The 27,025-nt window shown below is 36.6% G+C and overlaps 1 protein-coding gene across 3 annotated transcripts in view; it reads left to right on the top strand.

Annotated features, from left to right (window-relative positions):
- The window catches only part of LOC139122012 (E3 ubiquitin-protein ligase RNF115-like), a 36,850-nt gene extending 10,057 nt beyond the window's left edge, over window positions 1-26,793 (top strand). Inside the window, exons 3-10 of one of the 3 annotated variants that reach the window (XM_070687353.1) lie at window positions 2,539-2,599; window positions 7,890-8,110; window positions 10,022-10,093; window positions 10,423-10,498; window positions 10,756-10,849; window positions 11,978-12,093; window positions 12,871-13,004; window positions 26,718-26,793. In XM_070687353.1, the coding sequence (XP_070543454.1) occupies window positions 2,539-2,599; window positions 7,890-8,110; window positions 10,022-10,093; window positions 10,423-10,498; window positions 10,756-10,849; window positions 11,978-12,093; window positions 12,871-13,004; window positions 26,718-26,778 (835 nt within the window). In that variant the 3' untranslated portion in view covers window positions 26,779-26,793. Of the gene's footprint in view, window positions 1-2,538; window positions 2,600-7,889; window positions 8,111-10,021; window positions 10,094-10,422; window positions 10,499-10,755; window positions 10,850-11,977; window positions 12,094-12,870; window positions 13,091-13,208; window positions 15,385-26,717 lie in introns of those variants that run through there. The other 2 variants (XM_070687356.1, XM_070687355.1) reach the window with 2 other exon arrangements.
- Window positions 26,794-27,025: the final 232 nt, after the last annotated feature.

The raw sequence follows: 27,025 nt of genomic DNA, 5'->3' as shown, positions 1-27,025 counted from the left end.
AGTTGACAAAACTTGCTACATATATTGCAGATACCATGATACAACATTATTGACAATCATTAAGCATTTTTACTTAAACAATTCCTAATTTACATATTTAATGAACTTTGCTTATTAGGGATATATACTGGGATTTACTTGATCAAAGTTGGCAAAACATGACAACATTGATGATTATACCTGGTTAAAACAATATCGAAAGTCATTTCACATTTTCATGTCAGCTAATTTACAATTTGCATATCTAATGAGCTTTCACAGCTCGGCATATATGGCTTGAAGGACTTGGCCAACGGTAATTACACTTGCTATATAAAGTGGTGATACAATGACAGCAGTCAAAGAACTTTGATATTTTTATTTCAGCTAATTACATATTTGTATACTTCATGATTTCGGCGGTGAATATTGTTCATTATGTTGATTATAATACTTTCAATTAAGTTGCAAACATGCGGCAAAGGTTCAAATTTACACATAACTGTATGAAACACGTGAGCATTTTCAGTTCATATCTGGTTGAGACCTGTTTTAGGAGGAAAATCCCCTTTTGATGCCATCCTGGATGAAACACTGAAGTCTAGTTACTGCAAATAGACAAATTGTCATTCTCATGAAACTGTGTGTAAAGAAACTCAGTGTAAAGTAATCCGATTTTGCAACTGAACAAAATTCTAATGTTACTGTGTTGAAGTACCACACAAAAATACTGGCTATGAGTTTTGCAACAAAATAACTGCAGTTATATCAGGATTAGGAGTACATTAGAATGGGATCCCAATAGTAAATTGTGGACTTTCTGTGTTCTGTTACGATACAGAGTACTAGCCTTTGCCGGTGCAACACACTGTGTACAATTTGCATAGTAATTCAGATGTCAGCAATAACATTTTACAGTGTACGCACTACACCAACTCTACTAACAAGTTCAAGACTGGGCTGAAGTAACAAGACTTTGGGTGAAAGAACATGTAGTTTACATGTTACACAAAAATGCATCAAAAGTTGTTGCTGTTGGAGTGGGGTTTCTTTGTTTGTTTTGTTTTGTTTTGTTGTTCAATCCTCAATCCAACAGGTGAATGCCCATTAACAGGATTAGCTACCCACTTCCCATTAGCCAATCAAGCAATGAGGACTAAAATGCCTCACTCAACAAGGGCACAACACCATACTGGACTCTCAAATTCACCATCCACCAACAGTGATTCCGTTACTCTGGACTTACCTGGTTCAATAGTGAGTCTGTACCCTAACCACTGCTCCATGGTGCCTTTTCTAATCAAGCAGAATTTTGCCAGCAGAATTAAACGGAAAAAAATTAAGTGAAAGATTTTATAAAGCAGAATTGCCAGCAGAATTTCTCTGATGTTTTGTATCTGCTGATAACCTTGTTTTGGTACACTGTTTGCCTGCTATATTTATATTGTGATAAACATCAATATCAAAAATGTGACAGAAGAAATCTTTTAAAAAGAGTGTTACTAAGTATAGAATGCCTGCAATAGTGTCATTGTATAAACCCAACCAATTTGCAAAGTTACAAGATTACATATACATGCACCTGACAATGGCTATTGTGGTGTTCTTTGTACTGTTACTCCCCATAGCACAAACACTGTGTGAGTTGAATGCTTTAGATGATGTTTTTGAGTGTGCTGTTGGACGTCATTTGATCTTCCATTTCCGTGCTTGCATCCTCATGGTCACAAAAACAGAAGGTGGTTAGAATTATCTATGCATACCGGTATATTTTACATGTAAATTTATTGTTATCATGTTATTTGCATAAATTGTCACCCAACCATCCACACATTACAAAGGCAACATTCAACACTAGACTGAGGGTAGTGTTTGGATAACCGAAAAATATCAACTCTCGGAGTAAGCAAGATTTTCAGTCTTAGTTTTTCAAAATCGAAAATTTTATTTTTCACAATTGAGTATGGCAGCCATTTTCAATTTCAAATACATGTATCATAAATGTTAGGTGATTTGTTTCTCTAATACCAAACTTTGCACAGTGACCCCTGATTTTTGTTCATTATTTGGTAAGAGAATGGTTGAAGTTTCATTCAGGAAAGTTTGAGCAAAAGTTTAAGTCTTTCAGTTTTTGAGGTGCATACTACAGTACATTTACCTCAATACAAAGTATTTTATGATACTGTACTTCGTCTCATGTCTTGACGCAGCATAAATCACTTATTCTGATACAATAGAGAAACAGGCAATATTGGGTATTATATCATACCAGTATATTGACGGCACAAATACAGTGATCTGATTGGTCGAGACGTGAAAAGAACTGTGGTATATTCACGATATACCACGGCTTGCATACGCGCAAGTTCTTGGCAAGAGCAAAATTCATATTTTGACGTTTCATGCCAGAATTTCAATATACTGTTATGATATAATAGCAATAAATCACACCGAGCGACAGTATACCACTCAGTTTTAATCAGTTCATGACATGAGAGTCTGATACATTTTACTCTTACATGTGAGTGGAACAATTAATTTTAACTGTTTGTGTTACAGTGACATCACAGAAGATGGTGTTCACAACACAGAACAAGACCCAGCCGCACATTTTGCAGAGGTAGGTCATCCAAGGCTCTTTAATTCACTTTACTACATGGCAGAACATGAAAGTGTATGCCAAAATCTATAAACTGTGTTTGCGATAACTACACAATATCACATGTACATAGGCCATCACCTAGCAACAAATTTTTTTATTGGCTGATAATAGTAACATCTTGTACATCAAACAAATTTGCAATTTATGAAGAACAAGTTAAAATGTACAATACAGTACATACAAATATGTAACAACTTTTCAATCCAAGAATTATTTAAGGATGTACGATCGGTAAAATTAAAAGTAATGTCATTTCTCTAAATTGTCGATTTTTGGATTCTCCTTTGTAAGTATTATCAAAATGTGTGATAAAATATAGGGGTCACCATGCTCGTTTTTGAGATACATGACCATGAATTTTGCCATTTATGAGAAAAAATGCTGAGTCAGCATTTTTTACCAATGCATTTTCTATGGACAAAAAATTAAATGCTGTTTATCTCAAAAGTTAGCGCGTTGACCATATCATTTTATTTGATCACTAGACTGAGCTTTGTGCAAATTTTCATGAAAATGACAATAGTAGAAATTGATTTTCCAGCAGATTTCAATGTAATCCTATGGGAAGTGACAAATTCCACGTGCGCGTACCGCTCGTACATCCTTAATAGCTGACTAGCTTACGACAGTGAGTTCTGTTCTGTCATAATAGATATACATGTACAGTCAGTGGATTTGTGTACTATGATTGATAAATTTGCAAAGGGTAAAACTTGCTTCAATGTTTCGTTCAATACTTTTGAACTTTACATGTTTAAGTATCTATGCACATTTGGCATCGTAACAAAAGGTTATAGTCTATATTGGCATTTAAGTGAGCTATATATTAACAGTATTTTAATGGTGACATACATTACATGATCACAGAACACATCACAAGTCTATTAAATGCCAACAACTAGTGTGTATAGCAAGGCTGATATCATATTATAAAAGTTGCTCAGCCAGGCAAAAGATTGAAACTAAATCCCTATTAGAAACTTAACATAATGTTAGAGATTACCACTTTATTCTCCACTTAAGCCAGTAGTTTCTCAACCTATCAACTTTCAAAACCTGTGATGTATGTGTACTTTCTTGCACATTTGCAGTCTGCAGTTTTGAATTTCCAACTTTTACTGGCAACTGCCCATCATGTTCAATGGTGTATATAGTATTCAGACTCTGGGTGTATCATTGGTACCGGGAAGATCTTTTCCACATCATTGTCGTAATGGCAGAACTCACTGGTACTCTCAGGATGCCAACAGAGAGAAATTGGTGCTTCTCTTACATGTGGGATCCAACAAAAAGTACATACAAACTCAACCTCTGAGATAATGCTGAAATTTACAACAGCTTAGCAAAGGGTCCTTTTAGTCTTCAGTATTGCATCAATATTTATGACACAAATTACATGAATTTTTTAAACACAGTACAACTGCATAACGTTTTTCATGAGTGAAATATGGTATCATGAGAAAAGACTTTATTTTCAATTTTAGTTTTCAAATACAAGATCCACCTCAAGATATGCAATGCTCATAAACAAAAATCAATATTGTTAAGGAGACCTGTGACCTTATCCCGTGACCCCACATGTAACCTCATGACTGGTGATTTCTTAGTAGTCTTTCCATTGTAACATTCAGAAAATCTACCAAACCTTTAACAATTTACAATCGGAAAAGCTAATAATAGACAACAAGGTTTCAAGACATAAAGTTACGAGATACAGCCAAGGTGACCTTGTATTTACCTATGGGTAACCTTGCTGCCTTTGTGATGGCAAATTAGTTGTTGTTGTTTTTGATCGCACAAAAATGCATCGTAAAAGGTATTGTGTAATCACTGCCAACATATCAGAGACTATTGAGCAAGTGAGCTAGAAAGACAGAGAGAGAGGGGTGAGGGAGGCAACACATGGTTCTCTGTTGATTCGTTAAATGCATCTATTAATATAAGCAGGGCTATTCTGAACACATCTGGAATGCTACATGATAGCGATGTGAAATATTAACAAATTTTACTCATAAAATCAGGCAAAAAAGACAAATTAAGTAAGTGAACACAGTTTTCAAAGTTAACGCGTATGGAGAGGGGTGTGTGCTGTATCCATGTGGCATTCTTACTTTGACAGGCGTAGTGAAATATTACTTCATTACTGTATGTGGAACAATTGTATGTGTCAATCAGCTCAATGACAGTAAAGAGAATTATATTATGTACATGTACAGGTCGTAATTGTATTGAAAGTACACATGCTTTGCTTCTGAATTTAGTTTTGTTTGTTGACATTCCAGATCATATCCGGGATAGCCATGAAATACCATGTACATCAGGTATCCTACAAGAACATGGATGCCAGTTGTTTGATCCACTGGTATTTTGTGTGTAAATAATGACTGTAAACAAATCGTTTTATTTTGTCTTCAAAATCAGAAATATGAGGCTGCTAAGTATGATTGAAGACTCTGCTTTATATACAACTCTTTTACTACAAAATAACAGTTAGTCAGAAACAGGCTGTTCCAAAGTGTAGGGTAATCATTTGATTCTTTAACAACCACAAATTACATATATACTAGTAACCTTATCATTTTGCTGTTCCATGTTTGCTTTTGCGTGATAGGCTAATGATCAGGTCTCTGATTTTTAGCTCACATTTGGTATATGTACATGTATGTACCGGTATACCAAAGAGAGCTCATACATGTATGTGGTGGGTCAGCAGGTCTGTATCTATTCTATATCAGTGTGAGCAGATGTATGTCCGTCCACATCGAAAACTCCAAAACTGCAGCACCTACCATCTTAGTAATTTGGTGTACAGGTGCACCCAGGGCTAGAGATGTGAATTTGTTCAAATGAACATGTTTGTTTGTGTAAAAAATATGCAAATGAGGTAAAAAAGGGAAAATCCAGCAAATTGCTAAAACTCTGTAACCACAGGCCAGATGTGGTTGAAACTTGGTATGCAGGTCCTTTATGGTGACTATAGTTAAATTTGATCAAATTTGGTGAAATTTTGATATTTGTATATTTGGGCAATTTTTCCCGTTTTGGTCAAAAAATCGTCTTCACTGAGAGCTTTTGTCCCATTGCCTTGAATCTTGATATGCATGATCCAAGGGTTGGTCTCTGTCAGATTTGTTCAAATTGTGGTGAAATTTTCATATTTGTATTTTTGGGGCAATTTTTCCCATTTTTGGTCAAAAAATCATTTCCTACCAAGTTTTCATTGGATTGCTTTGAAACTTAATAAGAAATTTTAGTGAAATTTTCGTATTTGTATTTTGGGGGCAATTTTTCCCAATTTTTGGTCAAAAAAAATTTTCTCTGAAATCACTCGTCTGATTGCATTGAAACTTGGTATGCATGTTCCCAGGGGTAAACTTAGTTAAGTATACTCACTCTTGCCTTCCACATTGAACAAAATGTGAGCCAAGTGTCATTGACGCTGTTTTATAGTGCCAAAGAGCTGTTCAGTGTACATGTGCCATTTCTACTTCCTTATGATACAGTATACACAGACATACTGTAATTCTCTGATAAGATTGTTTGCTGGTTTTACTTGTACAATAGTATTCATATTCAGCCTATATTGTGCCTGATATTTTAGATGTCTGACACATAACAGGTCAAGAAGCATTTATTGTAAGTGCCATACATGCTTGAGCCAAATGCCATAGGCGGTAGGTCTGAGTGCTAAGGGCTGTGGCACAGCTCCAGCAAGCAAATAAAAAAGCCAAATTGTCACAAGCAACTGTCAACTGTCTGTATGTATTCTCACGTCCCCAGTGCGCTGGGAGTGTGAGAACACAGTGTGAGATCAATTTGTTCTCACACTCTGTATTGTTGCGCGACCGAACACCTCGTATGTGAAACGTATGTTGATTGGTCAATTCTGCTCAGCGCCCAGTTCTCTGTACGAATTATTTGACGAATAGAACATCGCGTAATGTACAACTGGCACTATAGCGGACAGACGACTGAACCGCAGAGTGAACAGGTTGTTCTAGATTTGAGTACGGTCAGCGCGGCGTCGGCAACAAATACACGGAGGATGACCGCTTTTATGTTGTAACGGGAGAATTCAGGCCATTACAATCCTATCGGCTGTTTACGCTCGTCGACATATTTTCTGGAGAAGAACTGACTTGACAGCGATACAGTTAGCGAAAGACTTCGATGAGCGAGCCATTTGCACACGAGGCTGTAGCAGACGACAGCTTTCATGCAATGTCATCAACAGATGGCCACGGAGCTGCTTCGCAACATTTTCCTCTGATGACCTGGAGAATTTTGTGGCTGACCAACAAAACAAAATTGCTATATCAGTAATATACATGTTAACGTGTTTGATATGCTCATCAATGAAAGGAACTTCATTTTTCTGTGCGGAATGATACAAATGAAACAAGAGCAATCGGGTGCTGGTTTTTGATATTATAAACCTACCACAATAAAATGCAATTTTCTAAAGATATTGGAGGGACGTGAGAAAAATAATCCCACACCCCAATGGGTTGGGATGGAATGTCTCACACTCGTTGGGGAATTCTGTCTCACACTCGCCTTCGGCTCGTGTGAGACAGAATTCCCCAACTCGTGTGCAGACATTCCATCCCAACCCGTTGGGGTGTGGGATTCTATTATTCTCACTTTTGAAAAACAGTTACTCACTAGCAATTATACTTCTGGAAAATTGTCACATTTTTTTTTTGAGAAATGCCATATCATAGGTCAAGCTTTTTTACAAGCCATTGCTTTTGCTTAGAGGTAGTAGACGTAGTTGTATAGTGAGTGGAACAAGCGACAGTCAAGAGCTCACCTTTGCTGTAAACGATTCTATCCAATGTCCAGATCTAATCAATCAAGTTCATTGATATCTGATTAGAGACCTTCAGTTCCCACAATGATAACAGTTTGCTTTGTCAGATGGTTATCATAATAACAAATGATTATCTCAGCACGGATATGCTGGTTCTTTATTTTGCTGTTTCACCATTTTGACAAGAACGTTTGTCATACATGCTTAATCATTTGAAAACACCTGACAGTCACTTTTTGTCAATTCATGTACCTATAGATCCCCTACATCCTTTTCACACACACTTGACCTATAATGGTATGTACCAGACTCTAGATAATTGTCCATAGGTGCAATCAGACTCAGAACTGTGAACTCAACTACTTGTCTTACTCAAATCAGATACTGGATCTATTAGACTTATCACCACTTTTGTTGTACAATTTTCTTCCTCAGTTGTGGAGTAGAGCTTTTCTCGAGACATTTTCACCTCCCAATAGTCATGATGACGGTAGCAGTTCCTCATCATCATCGTCGTCGTCTTCTAGTGAAAACCAAGATAACAGAGAGACGGAAAGAGCTGAAAGAGAGAGATCGAGAAATCGAGCTTTTCCCGGAACTAGGATATCATTTCGAAGGTCAAATTCACGGAATGACAGGGCACGAGCAATAGATATGTGAGTAACAGATTTTCCCAGATTTGAAAGAGAAACAGTTAAACATGACCCATCAAAATGTAAGTTATTACTCTTCTAAATGGAACTGCATATTCCTTGTTCCTTAGTAGACCATGCAGTAACTTACATGTATGTACTTAGGCAAGTATAAGCCCCTAGCTTGATGGCACAAAACAGGGGCTTATACTCAAGCAACCCATGATATCTGCCATAAATGCTTCATTTATGCTAATTTATGTATGTTAGTGAACTCAACTAAAACTTTCAATTACTTTTAAAATCAATTTACATCCAAAGACATTGGTAGGATAAAAATATTACTGACAAAATTTATATTCTCATGATGTCATGAACTGGCATGCCACAATCACATTGACATTGATAATAATAGACATCTGTAGGCAAATGACAGCAAAACTCAGCAACAATTTCCAAGCTTAACTGACACAGTGTTTTATATCACTGTTTCAAATCAAACTGATTACACAATCCCTAGATACAGACCTGACAATGTGGTGAAATTTTCTCTTGAATCATATCTTAAAATAAAAAAAGTTGGAACGAAGACATCATGTATGCTGCCGATCAACAGCATAGTGTGAACTGTGAACTGGCATGCACTGCCTGCAAGTTAAAGTATCTCAACTTTCCAATATCAAATGGTCAGCGTCTTGTGAAAACAATAATATAGCAGTGAAAATTTTAATAGTCATAATTGTTTTAAACAAATGGAATTGAATGTTTGGAGGATGAAAACCAAAATGTTTGATGTGAATGAAAATAAAACCAAAATGTTTGATGTGAATGAAAATAAAACCAAAATGTTTGATGTGAATGAAAATAAAACCAAAATGTTTGATGTGAATGAAAATAAAACCAAAATGTTTGATGTGAATGAAAATAAACGATGGTGACTGCGGAGTGGGATTATTCTATCTGGATAAAGGGTCACAGTAATCCTTACTATGTCAATATCCCATCGTTTTAACATCTTTGAATATTCTTTTATCTGAAAAGTAATTTAACACCAACCGTAAGGACTCATTATCCTGCCCTAACCTTTCAGTCAAAAAGGAAGGGACATTAGCCCTGATACACCCTTTAGGGAGAACTCTATTTGATAGGTCTGTTATGTGATCATGAAAGTAGCTGAATTATGATATCAGCTAAAATTACTAATCGCCATATGTAAGTTTTTATAAATTTTGTCTTTAATTTTAGTGCTTTATATTGCATTGCCAGGTTGATGTACATCTGAAGTTTTAAATACGTTTACATTTCAAAGTTAATGATCTCTTTTTTAAATTAAAATTTTTGAGGATCATGCATAAATAGTGTCTTGGAAAGACCAAAATTTTAGAGTTATTAAAGTTTAGTGATTTTTGTCCACACTGCTGTTTGTTGTGACTGGAAGGACTGAGGATAGTGTTGTTTTGTCCTGGCGTTATCCCAATGAATATTCATGAGCAGTTGGTTGATCTGCAAAATATTGCCACAGTTCTTTTGATCAAAGTTTTATGTGTAAGTTTTGATCGCCATCAAAACATTTGTACAATCTAACCACTGTGACTGTCTGATGCGGACACATATATGTACACTACAGACTGAGGTCAGGTTTCAGACTGGGTGACCATTTCATTTAGTCCAACATTATCATGGTATATTGTTTGTTGTACATCAACACCCAGTGACCTGTATTAGCAAGTCATTTCTACCGACAGATATGCCAAACTTTAATTACTTCCATTGTAGTTGTCATCCATGATAGCAAGCAAGACTTATAATTTATGTGAGTTTTATTTTGGCAGTCAACAAACATACATTGTTGTGAACACTGTAAATGTGGTTAGCACTCTTCCATTGCTTTCTGATTACATTCTATTCATTTTGGTATACATTTTGTCACTGTAGGATTCTCCAGCAGCTGCTAGGTGGGCTAGGAGGTGCTGCAGTCTTTCAAGCAGGCCCGGCAGGTTTTCCTATGTAAGTATAAATACAGAAAAACACATGCTAGTTTATAGTTCTGTGGTAGATGTGTAGTGAGGTGAGCTAATACCAAAGCTTTCACATTTGCTCAGTAAGCCTTTCATTGCTGAATGTCGGTGCATTCCTTATGTACAGGGAAATGAACTGATAAGGTTCATCATTTTCACAGTCACATTGAAATTCTGCAGTGGCGCCAGTTTTGGAAAAGTACAGAACACAGCCTTTCCAAGATGGTATGTCAGCACATTACAGCACAATAAACATTTCACATGGCAATATTGAATGAAGTTCTTACATTTTGTCTTTCTCTGTTTATTCTGAATCAGTCAAATGTTGAATCTCCATGGCAACCCCGGTGATTATGCATGGGGCACAGGAGGATTAGATACAATTATTACGCAGGTGAGACAAAATCAATTTTGTAAATGTGTTCTTGAAGTTTGATCGATATTTATATTGACCTATCATGAGATAAAGCTTCTTATTAACAGTGACTGTATGTGCTCTTGATATGGTGTTGGCATGAATGTCAAACAGATGGATAGATTGTTGGGTATTTTTAAAAATTTCATTGTTGGCAGAAATATTTTGCTACTGCTTTCAACTCTGTCCAGTTTCCTCAAGTACTTAATTGCTTCTTTCTCACTGTACATACTCAGCTATTAAATAATCTGGAAGGAACAGGGCCACCTCCTGCAGATAAGGACAAAATAGCTTCACTTCCCACAATTAACGTTACAAAAGAAGATACAGGTGAGCATCAATATTTGACTTTTATAGTGATTTTGGTCCTTATTTGTTCATCATGAACAAAAGAGACAATCTACACAATTGTTCTGGTTTCTGTTCTAGAAGGGACAAGCTCTCCCCTTTCACACCTATTTCCAAATGCAGAGATCCAACTTTGCTAAAGAAAATGTTGGGTCGTACCAAAATTTTGAGGTAAAGGGCTAAAAAAGTATAGGGATAACTCTGTGTAAATGAACAGTATAATGGATTTAAGAAATGCCAGTACACCCAAATAACATGTAGCTTCCGCTCAAAAATGTCATGAGCACACGCTAGAATGATCCTTTCTATGATCTGAGATACATGATTATGCACCATTAACAAGTATTCACTCGTAGCTATGCATGCTTAAGAAATATTCATCAATACACCGTACATAAAAAATGTTGGATCTGAAACATTAGATATGGAAAAATAAGTCAACAAAAAATCATCTGAAAATAAATTTTGTTGTTCACATAACACCTTTTGGTTTGTGAAATATATTCCTCTGTACATTACTATTGCTGACAAATTGATTATTTGTGTCTATGCTGTTGGTAATATTGATTACAGTGTAAAGCTATGAAACTGCAATTTTGAATGCCAAAGATAAAATCATTTACTGAATCAGCTTTTTAACTGGCTGTAAAACGTCTTGAACCTTGACTGGCTGTTAAAGGGACAAAGCCGGCCATTTTTCATAAATTTTGTTTGATACTGAATGAATGGGTGACCATACATATATTCGATCCCGGTTTTGGACAAATTAAATGAAAACATCGCGAAAATGAATTAATAGTCATGACCATTAATTCATTTTTGCAATGGTTTCATTTATCGTGTCTAAAATCAGGGTCGAATATATGCATGGTCACCCATTCATTCAGTATATTTCAACATGTCCAACAATATACGTAGCATCTGGTATCAAACAAAATTCATGAAAATGGCCGACTTTGTTCCTTTAAACCTCTTGTGCTTTGGCTATAAAACTTCTTGGGATTGTAGCAAAATTTTAAAGACCTACATGTGAAAAACAAAAATTATGACTTGCAAAAAAAACTAAGGTACAACTAATATTGAATTTGTATTTCTCTCTTCCCCCTTCAGAAAATAATTTAGATTGCTCAGTGTGTAAGGAAGATTTTGTTCTGGATGAGCCTGTCAGGAGACTTCCATGTAAACATATGTTCCATAATGATTGCATTGTTCCATGGTTAGAATTGGTAAGTATAGCTTACATTGGTCTGTTCTCTTCCAGATAGCCCACTATCTAATGTAATAAGGAAGTGATGGCTACAGAAAAAAGGGATTTGAATTATTTCAACCTTCTGAAATATAGTCTGTGCAGTTTACATATGTATAGACCCATGGAAGCCATTCATACGATTGAGTTAAACTGTGCTATCAGGGAAAGATTAAAGCTATAAAACTATCAATACCTGGAAGAGTTACCACAAACTTGACAGTGTTCTGGTACTTCAAAAGTCATACAGTTAAAGCTCCATAAGCTGTATCTTTTGGCTATTTTTTCAGAACTTTTGTTTTGTGGTTTCAATACACTTTCTGCATTGAATCCCTAAATTGTAATTTAATGCCAAGTATTTAGCATATCAATACAACCTATATGAGTATAATCTCCATTGTTATTGCTGAAAATTGTATTCAAGTCCGGACTAGAATTCATTTGTAAACAATAAACACAATGATCACTTCACACATACAAGCTGTGTTGACAAAAAGAATACTCGAAATTTCAGCTTGACAAACGGATTAGAACCAGACACGGTAGTTGATATACAGAAAAGCAGAATACTGAAAACTTGCCACAAGTTACAGCTTATGTCCCTTTAATAGATAGACATTGAGTTGTGCCAAAATGCATACTTTTCTCCTTACCCTGTGAGCATCAATAAAGACAGTGTAATGTATTTGTAATTTCCATCTGTTTGATTATCTTGGAATTGTTCCACATTGTTTCTCTGTTCCATTTCTGTTTACAGCATAACACTTGTCCAGTTTGTCGTAAAGGAATTGATGATGAAGACAAGACCAAGAATTCACATGGGAGTGGTTCAGGCGGGAACAATAGCACAGGAAACAGTGGGGCTACGTCACCGTCTTCACGGCAAACAAGGTCGGGAGACTCCGTCTATGATTTCCAAGATGAATATGATTAACCAGTAAAAATTATGCTTTTTATTAAAAGACGTTTTGAAAACATTTTGAAAAATCAAATTCATCATTCATAACAAGCTACACAAGCAGGAGTGTTGTTTATCTAATGTAACCCTATTTTTTCTTGACCTTGCTGTCATGATGACTTCCTGGTTTTTAACAGAGGTGGCCAGTGATGCAAGGATGTGGGAAAAAGTCTCAAATGTCCACCGGTTTCTCTTGGAGAACCTTGTTAGATATTATGGACATCAACATAATGCCACATACAGACCCAGTCATAGAAGGATGTGCCAATCTGTCACTATGAAGGCAATATGCACTGTTTTGCACCCGGAACAGCATGGAGTGCCGTCCATATATGGAGACATGCTTACAGACTATCCAGGCCTTGTTTCAGGTGTTACTCCATGTGTTAATATAATGAACACTGTTCAGTTACTTTTCAAAGTACATCATCATAATTATTTCCTCTAGCTTTTACAAATGAATTTCTGAATTTCAGTATAACAACTGAAGGACTATATACATTGCAGTCTATTTGGTTTGTTTGGGGTTTTTTGTTTTGTTATTTCTGTTGCAATGAGTGTATTTTTATGACGGCAGGTCTGGCAAACTTTAGTATGAAAAATTTCTCCGAATTATGCAAATATTTGCTGAATTTCATATGATTTGCATACTTGTAATGATGTCTTTACATGTAAACAACCATTTTCTGTAGAAAGACAACAGTAAAATACTCTTGGGATGGAGGATGAGTGATATATTTGTACCCAGATTCAAATATACACTGCAAGTGTCACTGACTGCTCATATATTAAGATGTCATACATGTTAAGTATTTTGCAAATTTCCATACTCTAACGTTGCCAAAAGCTGCTACATTTATGCTGGGAACTTCCAAGTCTGGTCCAAAATGTTCACGATGCACTAACACCTTTTTAATTTCAAGTTTGGTTTAAGAAATTACCATGGCTATGGTTTGTAGTATCCATAAGTTTTAATTCTAAAATGATATGCAGGTTTTCATTCAAAAAATGTCATGATCCATATTAAACACAGGGAATCGGCTAATTTCACAGTAGTTCCAAAGTCACCATGGCCAGAAAAAGGAAAATATACAGATCACAAAGTCACCTGTACATTGTACATTGAGCAGTAAAATGCCAATTCGAATTTCATCACATTGCCATTCCTTCTATTTTCAATGTTTTAAAAAGCGACACAATGATTGTTCACTCTGTTTTTCCATTCTAATCTCATCTGAATTCACAAACTGCACTGTTGTACAACTTGATATCCCTCATCATGATGAGCTTAGCATCAATATTGACGGACATCAAAGTGTTGGAAAGAAAACCCTACCTACTGCTGAATTTCTGTCAATCAGCCTTGTGATTCTCCACTGAACCACAGAAACAGTGGGTGCTGGCCCCCTTGTATTATGATTAAAGTAATGGAATCAATAGGATAATGAAATCATCAGGACTTACTATGTGCTTCTAAGAAATCACACCATACATGCTGTGTTTCTACGTTTGATTTCAAATCAATGAAGTTCACCTAAACATTGAGTATAAATGTTGTGTCAAATCAGTCAGCATGTCATACATGATCCATACAACATTTTAGCCAAGAGTATAAAACCATGGTGACACTAACCATATCAAGTGGTACAGTACATATGCTTGCAAGTCAGAGACTCAAATGTTCACATACACATTGCTTTCAATTGCTTTCATTTTAGCAGGGCCAATAGAAAAAGTGAATTAATAGATGTACTCATAAAGTTATCAACATCATGAACAGGATTTTTCTTCTTCCTTTTCTGCTTAATTTTAAATTTTTCATTTTTCATAAAATAGCAAAATGCCGACTCATTCTTAACTCATTCGTAGCAGATAAGGACATCCACTGACACTGACATGGGCGAAAAATTGATATTGTTAATTAAGCTGCTTTTTGTGGTAATTTTATGCATTCTGTAGTATTGTACGATGAGAAATCTGTAGTTTCTAAAGTTTGTAATGTAATTAAGACTTTGTAGGCCTCAGAAGGTATATCACTTACTCCTGAAGGAACCGTCATAATATTTTATGCCATGAATGAGTTTGGCATTCTTTCATGAAAGTGCCCCAGACTGATAGATTAAGTCATTTACAGGTGTTGTGCTGCCGTTGACTCACATCAAAAAGGAAAAATGCATTGTTGAATATTTGTCCTTAATGAGATATTGTGGAAACCAATCATGTTGTTCCCAAGAGTTTATTGACAGTGTGCTTGGACAGACTACCCACATTGCTCATTGAATACACTATAAAACAAACCAGTTTATTATTACATATTATAAGTGGACTTAATTATTATCGTAATTAAGCTAAACCACATTTTTCGTGTTTGTGAAGCCTACCTTGTCAATATGACACAACTTAATCTTTCAGTCTGAGAATTTGCCATTTTCAGGAGAGAATTATAAACTGTCCCACTGGCATGGTTCCATACTCTATACCAAAAGCAAGCTGGAGTACACACTAAAGTAGAAGTAAAACCTCTTTTCATTGAAGTATAAGGATAGGGTAACCCTGGTACATACCTTACAGACATTTCCCATCAACCAATTCACCATAGGGTTGGGGTAAGTATGCAGTGGGTGCATATCTGGGAGTAACTGTCCTAGAACACTATTAGATAATCCCAATCACTTGTACAGTATGAGGAAAGTAACCCCCTGGATATTTATCACCTAGACATAGCTAGTCATAGGGTTAGGGATGGGGTCAGGTTAAGTGTCTAGGGGGTAACTGTCCAAGGGGCGACTGTTCCAGAACCATACAATATAAAATTCCCTGAAGAACTACTTTTATGACACCATTGACTATGGATGCACAGAATACAACTTTTCCAACTTCAGAGGTCATAGGTCAAATTATGTACAGTTTGCTCTCGGGTCATTCAGCATGTAGGTCAAGTCATATGATTGCAGATTTGAAACTGAGTGACAACTCTTTGTAGAACAAAAATATCACAGCAAATATTAGTTGTCTTGACATTGAAATTCCTTCCATTTTAATGGGTACTGTACAGCAGCCTGTGCTTGACATCTCACCTGTTATCATTTTGACAAGAATTCCTTACTTCCATGCTTCAGTGTTCCTGCTATACCTACTTACAGCTCCTCAAGTGTCATGGATTGGATGATTAGAGTTGAGTGGGGTTTTGAAAAGAGTGAAACTTGAACTTTTGAGTTTTACTGTTTTATGATCTGTGCACCATCTCATGTTACAGAAAAAAATAACTTATTCTGTGCAAGGAAAAAGAATGGAAAATTATCAAATATATTATTACTGTCAAGAAAGTAGGAATGGCTAATTGATGAGAAGGGAAACATTTCATAACAGATTTTTTCTAGATGCAAATTGAATGTTTTGAAAGTTCATGCTGCTGTCTATACATGTATATACTTCAGGTGGTTGCTGAGAACACTACTAGATTTTGTACAGTATTATAACCTTGATCAGATAGACTGTGAGATATTGTCTGTGTGTATATGCATCATATGAAAGTGGTTTGTCTGTTTGTAACATTTTAATACATCATTTTTTGACCGGAAAGTAATCAGCAGATATGCGAAATTGAGGGAGAGGGTGGTTTATGGCATAACCTTCAGAATGTGACGTCTCATGGCAGTTATTTTATGTTGGTTGATGCACTCCACAGGTGTATTATCATAATGACAGATACTTAGTGAGTCCAGCAGAGGAAAGGCATGTACCTTGTCGCTGTGCGATGCCTTATGCTTGCTGATGTCAGACTTTGTCCACACTCCATAGATCAGATAATGAGAGTATCACAGATGAACAATTGATTTTAAAACTTCAAGGCCATGAAAATGCAAACTTTTATAAACTTGATAAGTTTTTAATCAATTTAGAGAGATCAGCACCACACATATATAATTACAGACTGCTTGTGTTAAAATAACATGTTTTAAAGATAGTTACAAAAGGCAATACCATGTTAAGGTAGAACGCACCGCGGGGACAGACATTCGGACTCACAAACTCTTACAATTCCCTTCTGATATACCGCTTGTGGGGGTTCATTTTAAAGCTCTTGGTGTAAAAATACTTCACCAGCTTAATAGTTTTTCGAAATTTGAAATTTTTTCATAGAGTTAACACAGGGATGGCGGCCATTCTGAATTTCAAATATCGGTAAATCTATGGTTATTTTTTTCTCTAGTTCCAAAATTTGCACGGTGACCCCCGATTTTTATTCTTGATTTCGAAAGAGTATGGTTGAAATAGTCCTTAAGGAAAGTTTGAGCAAAAGTTTAAGTCTTTCACTTTCGAGGCGCATATTACCTTAAGTTGAATCAACATTTAGGTTGTAAGGAGAATGTCTCTCTGTTTACACTGAGTGGTTGTTAAAATGCATTTATGCTAACATGGTTTTGTAGCAAATTTACGAATCTGCCAGTTTATCCAATATCTGTATTTGCCAGTAGCTATAATTAGTCTAGTGTCTGTCCATCCATTTCCAGTTCTCCAAAAGTACTTGGCTTGTAGAGCTGAATGGACAGATGGACACTAGACTACATGTATGATAAAATGTAGTCAAGGATTACTCATTTTGAAGATAGTGCACAATTTTAGGCCTCTGAATATTCCTCCACTGATAATACATTGGTTCATTTGCATATTTAAAACAATGCCTATTAATTCACTGTGCATAATGAAGCCTTTGTTTTTGAAATTTAATATTTGATAATTTTGTACCCAAAGCTACAAAAACACTAAAGTTCTGCAGAGCTGCTTGCCAAAGAAGTGGAAACTTCAAAGCATGGTTTAGAAGTTTGTTAGAAAGGCCCTTTGCTTTTGTTTATTTTTAATGACTCTGTGAAAGCCATTACAGTCAGTGCAAAGTTCCATCAGAGTTCATATCATAGTAGCTATTCAAAGGAATAATGGTATATACATGTAAATTGCGACGTAGTCACTTCATGGACACTGTGGTTTTCTCTGTGATTTGGGGTCCAATGGTTAACTGATGTATATCTGTAAATATTAGACTTACACAGGGGTTGGGCAGTTTAAATATGGCATTTGATATCAGACTTCATGTATAAACTGGTTTTGATCTACCAAATCTTAAGAACATCAAACTTCACTGTGAAAATATAATACTGTCCCAGCCTTTACCACCACTAGTCTCTGTCCTGTGGTATTGATTTCAGTAGATTGGCTGAAACTTTGTACTCCAGGAGATAGGATGAAATCGTAAACATGCAACAGGATGTTTTGTAGCATCAGCTCCTGAAATAGCCTCCATTTCAAACTTCCACTGTAACCTTGTCAGGCCTGAAGGGGGGCTAGTTCTGGTAGGTGACCAGGAAGTCTGTCATGTAAAGGTTAAACATGCATAGTTTTGAGTTCTAAACAAGGGCTAAAGTCTAATGAAATAAATCAGCTGATTTCAAAAGTGAGAGTTGCTTCCTAATTCCCAGCTTTTTAAATTCTAATGACATTGGTATAGCATATAGCATAAAGCAACTAGTTGCTGCTCTAGAATCTAGTCAGTCATTGGTGGCTGTGCAAACCATATACTGACTGGCTAAAGTCTAGACCAGCAAGATTTCTTCACCATTGCATCTACAACTCCAGCTTTCCAGCTTTCTTTACAGAGAGGTATTTTTGTCATGTAACACCAGGAATAGTTAGCCATTTGAATTCTGTACTCAATACTGTATGTTGTAACTCACAATGAGTGTGAGTCATAGTCAATTTACTTTCCAAAACATGGACAGACATTATTTAATCCCTGTAACTTTTGTGTATGTTTTGCTTGCTGTTGATGTAGTTTCTCCATGTTTCTCCTATGTTTCTCAATGTGCAAAATGCATATCTACCATATAGCGGCTTGCTTCCTACAAATTCTACTCGGAAATAAAAAGGACACACAGTGTTCTACAGACTCAGTACACCCAAGACATCACATGGTAACAATACAAACAAACCCATGTGTACAAACATGCATTGAAATATACATATTTCTAAGCATGGTTGTGCACATGGTTTTGTGTGTTACCATGGCCCATTTGAATTGCTGGTTTAAGGGGAAGTTCACCGAGGATGATTTTTAGTCCCCGCGGACGAAGTCCGGCAGGGACTTATAGATTGGGTCCCGTCCGTGTGTCCGTCCGTCCGTCCGTCCGTCCGTCCGTCATCAACAGTTTCTCAGACACTGCTGAACTAATTTTGTTCAAACTTGGCACAAAGGCATAGCACTATGACCTACAGATGCACGTCGATTTATTTTGTGATACGATCCAATATGGGCGCGAGGCGGCCATTTTGTTGCGATTTTTCATGTCTTTGGACCATAACTCAGACATCCTTGAGCAGATTCTGTTCAAACTTGGCACAAAGGCATAACACTATGGCTTTCATATCCATGTCAAATTATTTTGCGATATGTTTCAATATGGGCGCGTGGCCGCCATTTTGTTGCGATTTTCATGTCTTTTGACCATAACTCAGACATCCTTAAGCACATTCTGCTCAAACTTGGCACAAAGGCATAACACTATGGCTTTCATATCCATGTCAAATTATTTCGCGATATGTTTCAATATGGGCGCGTGGCGGCCATTTTGTTGCGATTGTTCATGTCTTTGGACCATAACTCAGATATCCTTGAACCGATTCTGTTCAAACTTGCCACAAAGGCATAACAGTATGGCCTACATATGCATGTCACATTTTTTTGTGATACAATCCAATATGGCCACGAGGCGGCCATTTTGTTTGCAATTTTTCGTGTCTTTGAACCATAACTCAGACATCCTTGAACCCATTCTGTTCAAACTTGACACAAAGGCATAGCACTCTGACCTACAGATGCATGTCGATTTATTTTGTGATACGATCCAATATGGGCGCGAGGCCGCCATTTTATTGCGATTTTTCATGTCTTTGGACCATAACTCAGACATCCTTGAGCACATTCTGCTCAAACTTGGCACAAAGGCATAACACTATGGCTTTCATATCCATGTCAAATTATTTTGCGATATGTTTCAATATGGGCGCGTGGCGGCCATTTTGTTGCGATTTTTCTTGTCTTTGAACCATAACTCAAAGATCCTTGAGCCGATTCTGTTCAAACTTGACACAAAGGCATAACAGTATGTCCTACATATGCATGTAGAATTATATTGCGAGACGATCCAATATGGGCGTGAGGCGGCCATTTTGTTGCGATTTTTCATGTCTTTAAACCATAACTCAGACATCCTTGAACCAATTCTGTTCAAATTTGGCACAAAAGCAAAACATTATGCCCTTCATAAGAAGACCAATTTATCTCGTGATATGATCCAATATGGCCGACAGGCGCTGACAGGCGGCCATTTTTTTGCGATTTTTTCATAACTCAAACCAAACTCAAACATCCTTGAACGATTTGGTTCAAACTTGGCACAAAGGCAAAGCACCATGGCATACATATGCGTGTATCAAGCTTGCGATAGGATCCAATATGGCTGCAGAACTGCCATTTTGTTGGAATTTTGCATGTCTTTGAATCGTAATTCAAAGGTCATTACACCCATTTTGTCCAAACTTGGCACAAAGATCAAGCACTATGGCATACATATACATGTCAATTTACCTCGTGACATGTTCCAATATGGCTGCCAGATTGTCATTTTTTTCCAATATCGCTGTCAGATGGTCATTTTTGGATTTTTTCATGTCTTTGAGGCTTAATCATATGCAAATATTCTTTAACCAATGTTGTTGAAACTTGGTACAAAGATAAAGTACTATTGCATACATATGCATGTCTACTAATTTTTTGCTATGATCCATATGGTCAATAGACAGCCATTTGATTTAAATTTTGGGGTGACTTTTTTATGTCTTTGAAACATAAACATAGGTCACTGTTTTTGATGGACTGATTTTGTTCAAACGTCATACGAAGATAAAATACTATGGCTGCATTCTTGTGCACATTAATTTGTTTCATTATATGATCCGAAATGGCTGATTACAACAACATACCCGATCCCATACCATTTCGAAAATTCCACCAAACCTTGTGTATAGTATGTGCCATCATGACACTGGAGACAGTAAGGGCATCGTTATGTGTGATGTACCGGTAATCAAAAGTTCCTTGAGTGGTCATTACCGGCAGAGATGAGTCATTTATTGAATGTTCCTCAGATTACTTTATTATGCAAGTCACAGGCCTGATGCACCCGTTGCATCAATGTCATTCCACAGCTACCTAGACCACAGCTACCTAGACATCAAAGATTATAACAAAATGGACAAGCGGGGACTGTGTCATCAACGATGACTTGTTACATATGTGGTAGCTCTGTGGTCATTTTACCCAGAAAAAAAACTTTTTTCACCATTTATAACTCGCAAGAATATTTACAAAAACGATAAAAATAGTACAGGAAGTTGCCCATGTAATTTGAATCATGTGAAAAAGCTCCAAGCTTGGAGCTTCTGCATAATGTGATATGGAAGGGACCATCTCCGGATGGGTATGGCACAAACATTGTCCACTCACAGTAACACGGTAATAAACAGCAACACAAAATCTGACAGTGGACAGTTTATTATAAGTGAATCATCGTTTATGCAAGGATACTCAGTATAAACAAAAGTTACATAAATACGCACAGCCTGGTTTAAGCATGGGTGAGTGGACAATGCCATATCCATGGAAAATGGTCCCTTCCATATCATATTATGCAAGCTCCAAGCTTGGCGCTTTTTCCCATGATTCAAATTACATGGGCAACTTCCTGTACTATTTCTATCGGTTTTTGTAAAAAATTTGCGAGTTATAAATGGCGAAAATAGCTTTTCCGGGGTAAGTGACCACAAAACTAGCACATATGTAAAAATCATCCTTGGTTAACTTCCCTTTAACTTACAGTGAAACCTGTGTATTAAGGACACCTTTAGGAATGGAAAAAGTGTCCTCAATACAGAGGAGTCCTTAATAGACAAGTGGAATTCTATTCAAGGAGTAACTTTTGGTTTGATAAATCTGTCCTTATTAGAGAGGTGTTGATAAGGACAGGTTTCACTGTATTACAAAGGGAAATCTGTCTTGTCAGCTGAGTTTTTGTTGCATCAAAAATCCACATGTTGGAAAACTTCATAGGAAGCAATATAGAATCTACATTGTGATTTCATCTAGTGTGAATGTATTTGTATCACCAGTAATGGTGCTGAATGCAGTATGTACAATTTGTGTTACTGGTACAAAAGAGTAACAGTATTTGAAGTCAAATGTGTACTTCCCTGTCATTGTCTTTTTTATTGCATTGTTTGTTATCTTTGATGACAAGTGTTAGCGATATAAATACCTTCCTATGGCTATGATTGCCACAGTTCCTCACTGATTATCAAGCGTATATGTGAGAAAAGACAGCCACAGCCCTGCCTCTAACAGCAAAACAATTGCCTTCATGGTGCATCGTCAGGTTTATTCCCTGTCACATGGAAGTTTTCAACTTTCAACACACTACATTGTTAAGTTTAGAAATGTTTCAAAGATATAGCACTCCAAGAAATAACACTTTCTAAAAAAAACCCAAATGCAGTTGGAAATTAGGAGCAAGAACACCTTTTTAGTAAATTATTTCCAGATTGTACATTCATCAGCATATGTCAGTGACAATATATAGATATAAAATGTAGAGGTGATCGATTTGATTTTATAGTCTGTTATGTAACTCTCATAGTGTGAACAATGATATGTCAATCAACTAGAAACTCCAAATGAAGTGCCTGCTCCACTAAAACAAAGCAAAACACTGAAATCAAATCCATTCTTTGAGACAAGATTTTAATGATGTTTAAATGATGCTCTACTATGGTCGGTCACTTGGTGTGTGGAACCACCTACATTGAACTATGGCTTTTCAGTCAATACAACCTCTCTCTCTCTTGACACTTCAGCAAAATTTGAAATGATTCAGTTTTGAAAGAACTCCAAGAAGGCAGTGGAGGAAGATGTGTATTGTACAGTTGTATTTATGCAGAACAGTCAGGAATTACTGTGTATCTTATTTTTGTTGTGATTTCTGTTATTTTGATCCTGTTCAAGACTTGTCTTTTACAACTTGTTGTTGAGTATTTGTAATATAAGCAAATTTTTGGTCTAATGTGATGGGTTAAAATAAACCCGAGTGTATATCAAAGTATTTCTAACACATACACGAAAATATTCAACCTATTTGTAAATAATACACACCAAAGTATTGCAAGCCTAAGTTTGCCTTTTTTTCCCCATTGTCTGTAACTGACACACACACACACAGATGTGATGTCAGTGGGATTCTGTGATCTGATTGGCTTAAAGACATTTCTATTAAAAGCTCAGTACTCATAGAAGTGATGTCATTGTGTGTTTGTTTATGTGCACTTCCCTCCATTTTTGCACCCATGAATCCCACCCTAATTAACTTTGATAATCCTGCATTGCACTGTTTTGCAAGTCCCTATGCTGTCACAATGTATATTCAGTGCAGAAACATTTATACTGTTTGGCTCTTCAAAGGAAGAATTTAAGCTAGACTCTTAACAGTCCCACATGCCTTCTTTGCCTAAAATACTGATGTAGCCTGTGCCGTTGTGCCATATATTCATGACATTGGGTTTGAATTCTATGCTTATACCATCAGCTTAGTGGTGAAGGCTTGACTAATCACTTTGAAATGAAATCAAGATGCAAAAACTGGACAAGCAGCAGTCAACAGTCGAAATTCAAACCTTCAGAAGAGAATGTCTAAAGTTCTGAAAAAAACACTGATTCAATTTTGTATCAACCCAGTGATGCTTTATAAGCAGATCACTTGCAAAACAAGTGTTACCACTGAGACTCAGCAGTCTGTTTTGTACTTGTAATTATACAATGCCAAGTTTACAATTGTATAGTCTTTCATGTGCTTCATGCCACTCTATCTCTGCACAATCTTATTGAATAGCAACTTGGCCCATTTGCTGTACTGTTGTTGGTTTGCTAAGTAAAAACTATCTACTGTTGATTGACCAATCAGAGTGCTCAATTCAGGATGTTTTATTTACTCATAAAGCCTTGGTCACCAAATTCCAGAAATGAATGACAGCGCGTAGTAAAGTACTGTCCAATCAAAGTGAACATGTCATATTCTGTAGACATCTGGTACATTTTAATATTCAAATTTGGTAACACAGGGGAAACCAGCTGCAACACAAAATCTGCTGTGCCCTAGGGTATTTATATAATGTGCCCTAGGGCAGTTATAGGATGTTCCATTAAATTGGAAGGCTGTTTCACAAATAAAAGTTTTACTTCATATCCTAAACATGTTACATTGACAAAGGGGACGGTTGACGTAAACACATTGAAAACGAAAATATATCAGTTAGGGGCGATAGTTTTTAAGTCGGATAAAACCCTCGTACTCGGGCTCTTCTGGTATATAAAGTCCAACCCTACGATAAAATGTCTCGGCCTGCGGCCTCGACATTTTATCGTTGGGTTGGACTTTATATACCAGAAGAGCCCTCGTGCTCGGGCTTTATCCTATACGTAAAGTCATCTCCCTCTGCATTTTACTCCAAACGTCAACTATCAGTGAAATTATACAAATTTTCCTTCAAAACTCATCTTATTTACTGTTCACCCAAACGCAATTGTTATTTGGCTCTACCATTTCCTTCACTCATGTTTTTCGTTTGTCCCTCTGCTATCAATCCTGCTATCAATCCTGCCAATCGGACTTAAAGCTTTCTCATCCATCAAAGAATAGGAATCTCCTAGGATCATTGATACTTTGTTTAATGTAAACTACCCTATGAAATTGATGAGACTTATGCTACCCTTTCAAATGACATTCTCCAGGAAGGAATTTCTATAATTTCTTGTATATCAGAAGTTAACGACAGAAAAAAAGAATTCCAATCATGACTCTCACAAACCAGAACCAAATATTTTTATCTATGCAAATCTTACATCAAAGGGATGTCCTATAAAGGTATTCACCAGTTACCTGAAAAGGTAAACCTGATTAAGTTATGTATTTATTTAGCCAGTGAGGGCGTATGCTGTCAAGTGAGAATCTCGTCTGTCACTTATCCTGACATGAATCCCTGTACTGTCTTGATTTATGTCGTGGTCATGCCGCATTAATCGACTGGTCGATCTCTTCAACGATAGAGTAATGTTATTCAAAGTCAGGATGCTAGTCTAACTGTGTGTTCACAGGATTTGACCTTGAAATTCATTGGTAGCAATAACACATCGGGATTTTATACGTTCTCGTAGAGAGCAAAATTGTCATCTCGAATGGCTGTGATTTTGATGAGTACTAGAATAGTCTGTAGGACTTGGAAAATATAGTCGTAATTTTCCCCTAGATTATATTTTTTCTTTTGTGTAAGAGAGGATTTTACCCTCGTACACGTGAACAGACAGCTGCGCCTCTTCCTGGCCAATATCTTTTCTCTTCTGACGTACAGTACGTCCTAGTCTTACTTCACAGCAGTAATGTTTCAGTCATTTTACAAATGTTTGCTCTGTGTTATAATGTTCATCATCTTATATAATTATGATACCTATTAACTCTGAGTTATTTACTTCGATTCGAGTAGAATTCTTTACATTTCAAGTCCGGTACAACGCAGGCCCCACTGTATAGTATTCACAGGCTCAAACTTGAATTTTCGTTCGTCGAGCTAAAACATTTAAAAGTGATGTAGGATTTTTTTGGTTCATTATAAACTAGAATCAAGCCTTGGAACACTCGCCTTGTACGCATGAATAGAAGTAACGGTATTGCTTTACCAGAATAGTGCAAAAACTGATGTTAATCGAATTCGCAATTTTTTCTCAAATATCAACTAAAACAAACGTATTGTTAGTCGCACACCGACATTAATCCATTGCTATTATGACATCATTGGGCTAAGCTCTGTTTTAAAATTGTTCTTACAGTATGATCTGTCAGTATTTACAAGGTCATTAAAACCGCGGAAGGATGGGGAATGGGAAAGAAGACGAGAGGAGGCACAAGGGAAAGGGGGGAAGGAAGAGGGGCGGGGGAGCCTTAGTATTAAGAAATGTTATTCTATCTGTTTGCGTTCACAGCACGTTTTGGACAAAATCAAAGACAGTGAACTCGTTATACAGGTTACAAATAAACCTAGAACATGTACTCGTTTATTCGGGGTTCCCATTGTGAAAGACAACGATGCAAGCTGGCACGGTGTCCCAGTCAGAATGACTTGATCGTCGTCTAATCCTTTGTTTCCAGGGTGATGTAAGTCACCAGAATTTCAATTGATCGTAAGACCAACAACAAAACAAGGACAACAACTATGATCATACTTGTCGCCATCTCCTCATTGAAATAGAAGAAACATCACCATCATCGTCGTCGTCATCATCATCATCATCATCATCATCATCATCATCATCATCATCATCATCATCATCATCATTACCATCATCAATTCACGTAGAAGAATGCACATGTACATGGAAAATTTGTTAGTATTGGTATGACGCTTGTATCCAGTAGAAGCATATGAACTGGCAAATCATGACTCATTTACATTGGAGAGAGACTTAACAAAACAGTGCTCTTTCTCTACTTCAGTCGAAACGCAGATATTTTCCTGATGGAACTGAACAAAAGAGGATACGGTGTAATGGTGTAATCAAAACAAAGATAATCATCTTGAAGAATCCAGAGTAAGGTTTCAAGTGGTTTGAGGATTCGCATGCTCGGCTGAACAATTCACTTTTATTCTTTGGTTTCACATTTTATGTCACAGTGACTATAACAACTGTGTCACATTCCAAGTCATTTCAAGTGAAGAGTAAGATGTGTTCCATGGAACTTAAAGCTTTTGACTCAACAAACCTAATCAGTTCGTCATAAAACATAAAAAAAACTCAATGAGC

Source organism: Ptychodera flava, chromosome 21 (genome assembly GCF_041260155.1).
Source record: "Ptychodera flava strain L36383 chromosome 21, AS_Pfla_20210202, whole genome shotgun sequence".
NCBI lineage: Eukaryota > Metazoa > Hemichordata > Enteropneusta > Ptychoderidae > Ptychodera > Ptychodera flava.
The sequence above is the reverse complement of the archived record's forward strand: the minus strand, read 5'-3'. Positions and strand labels throughout refer to the sequence as shown.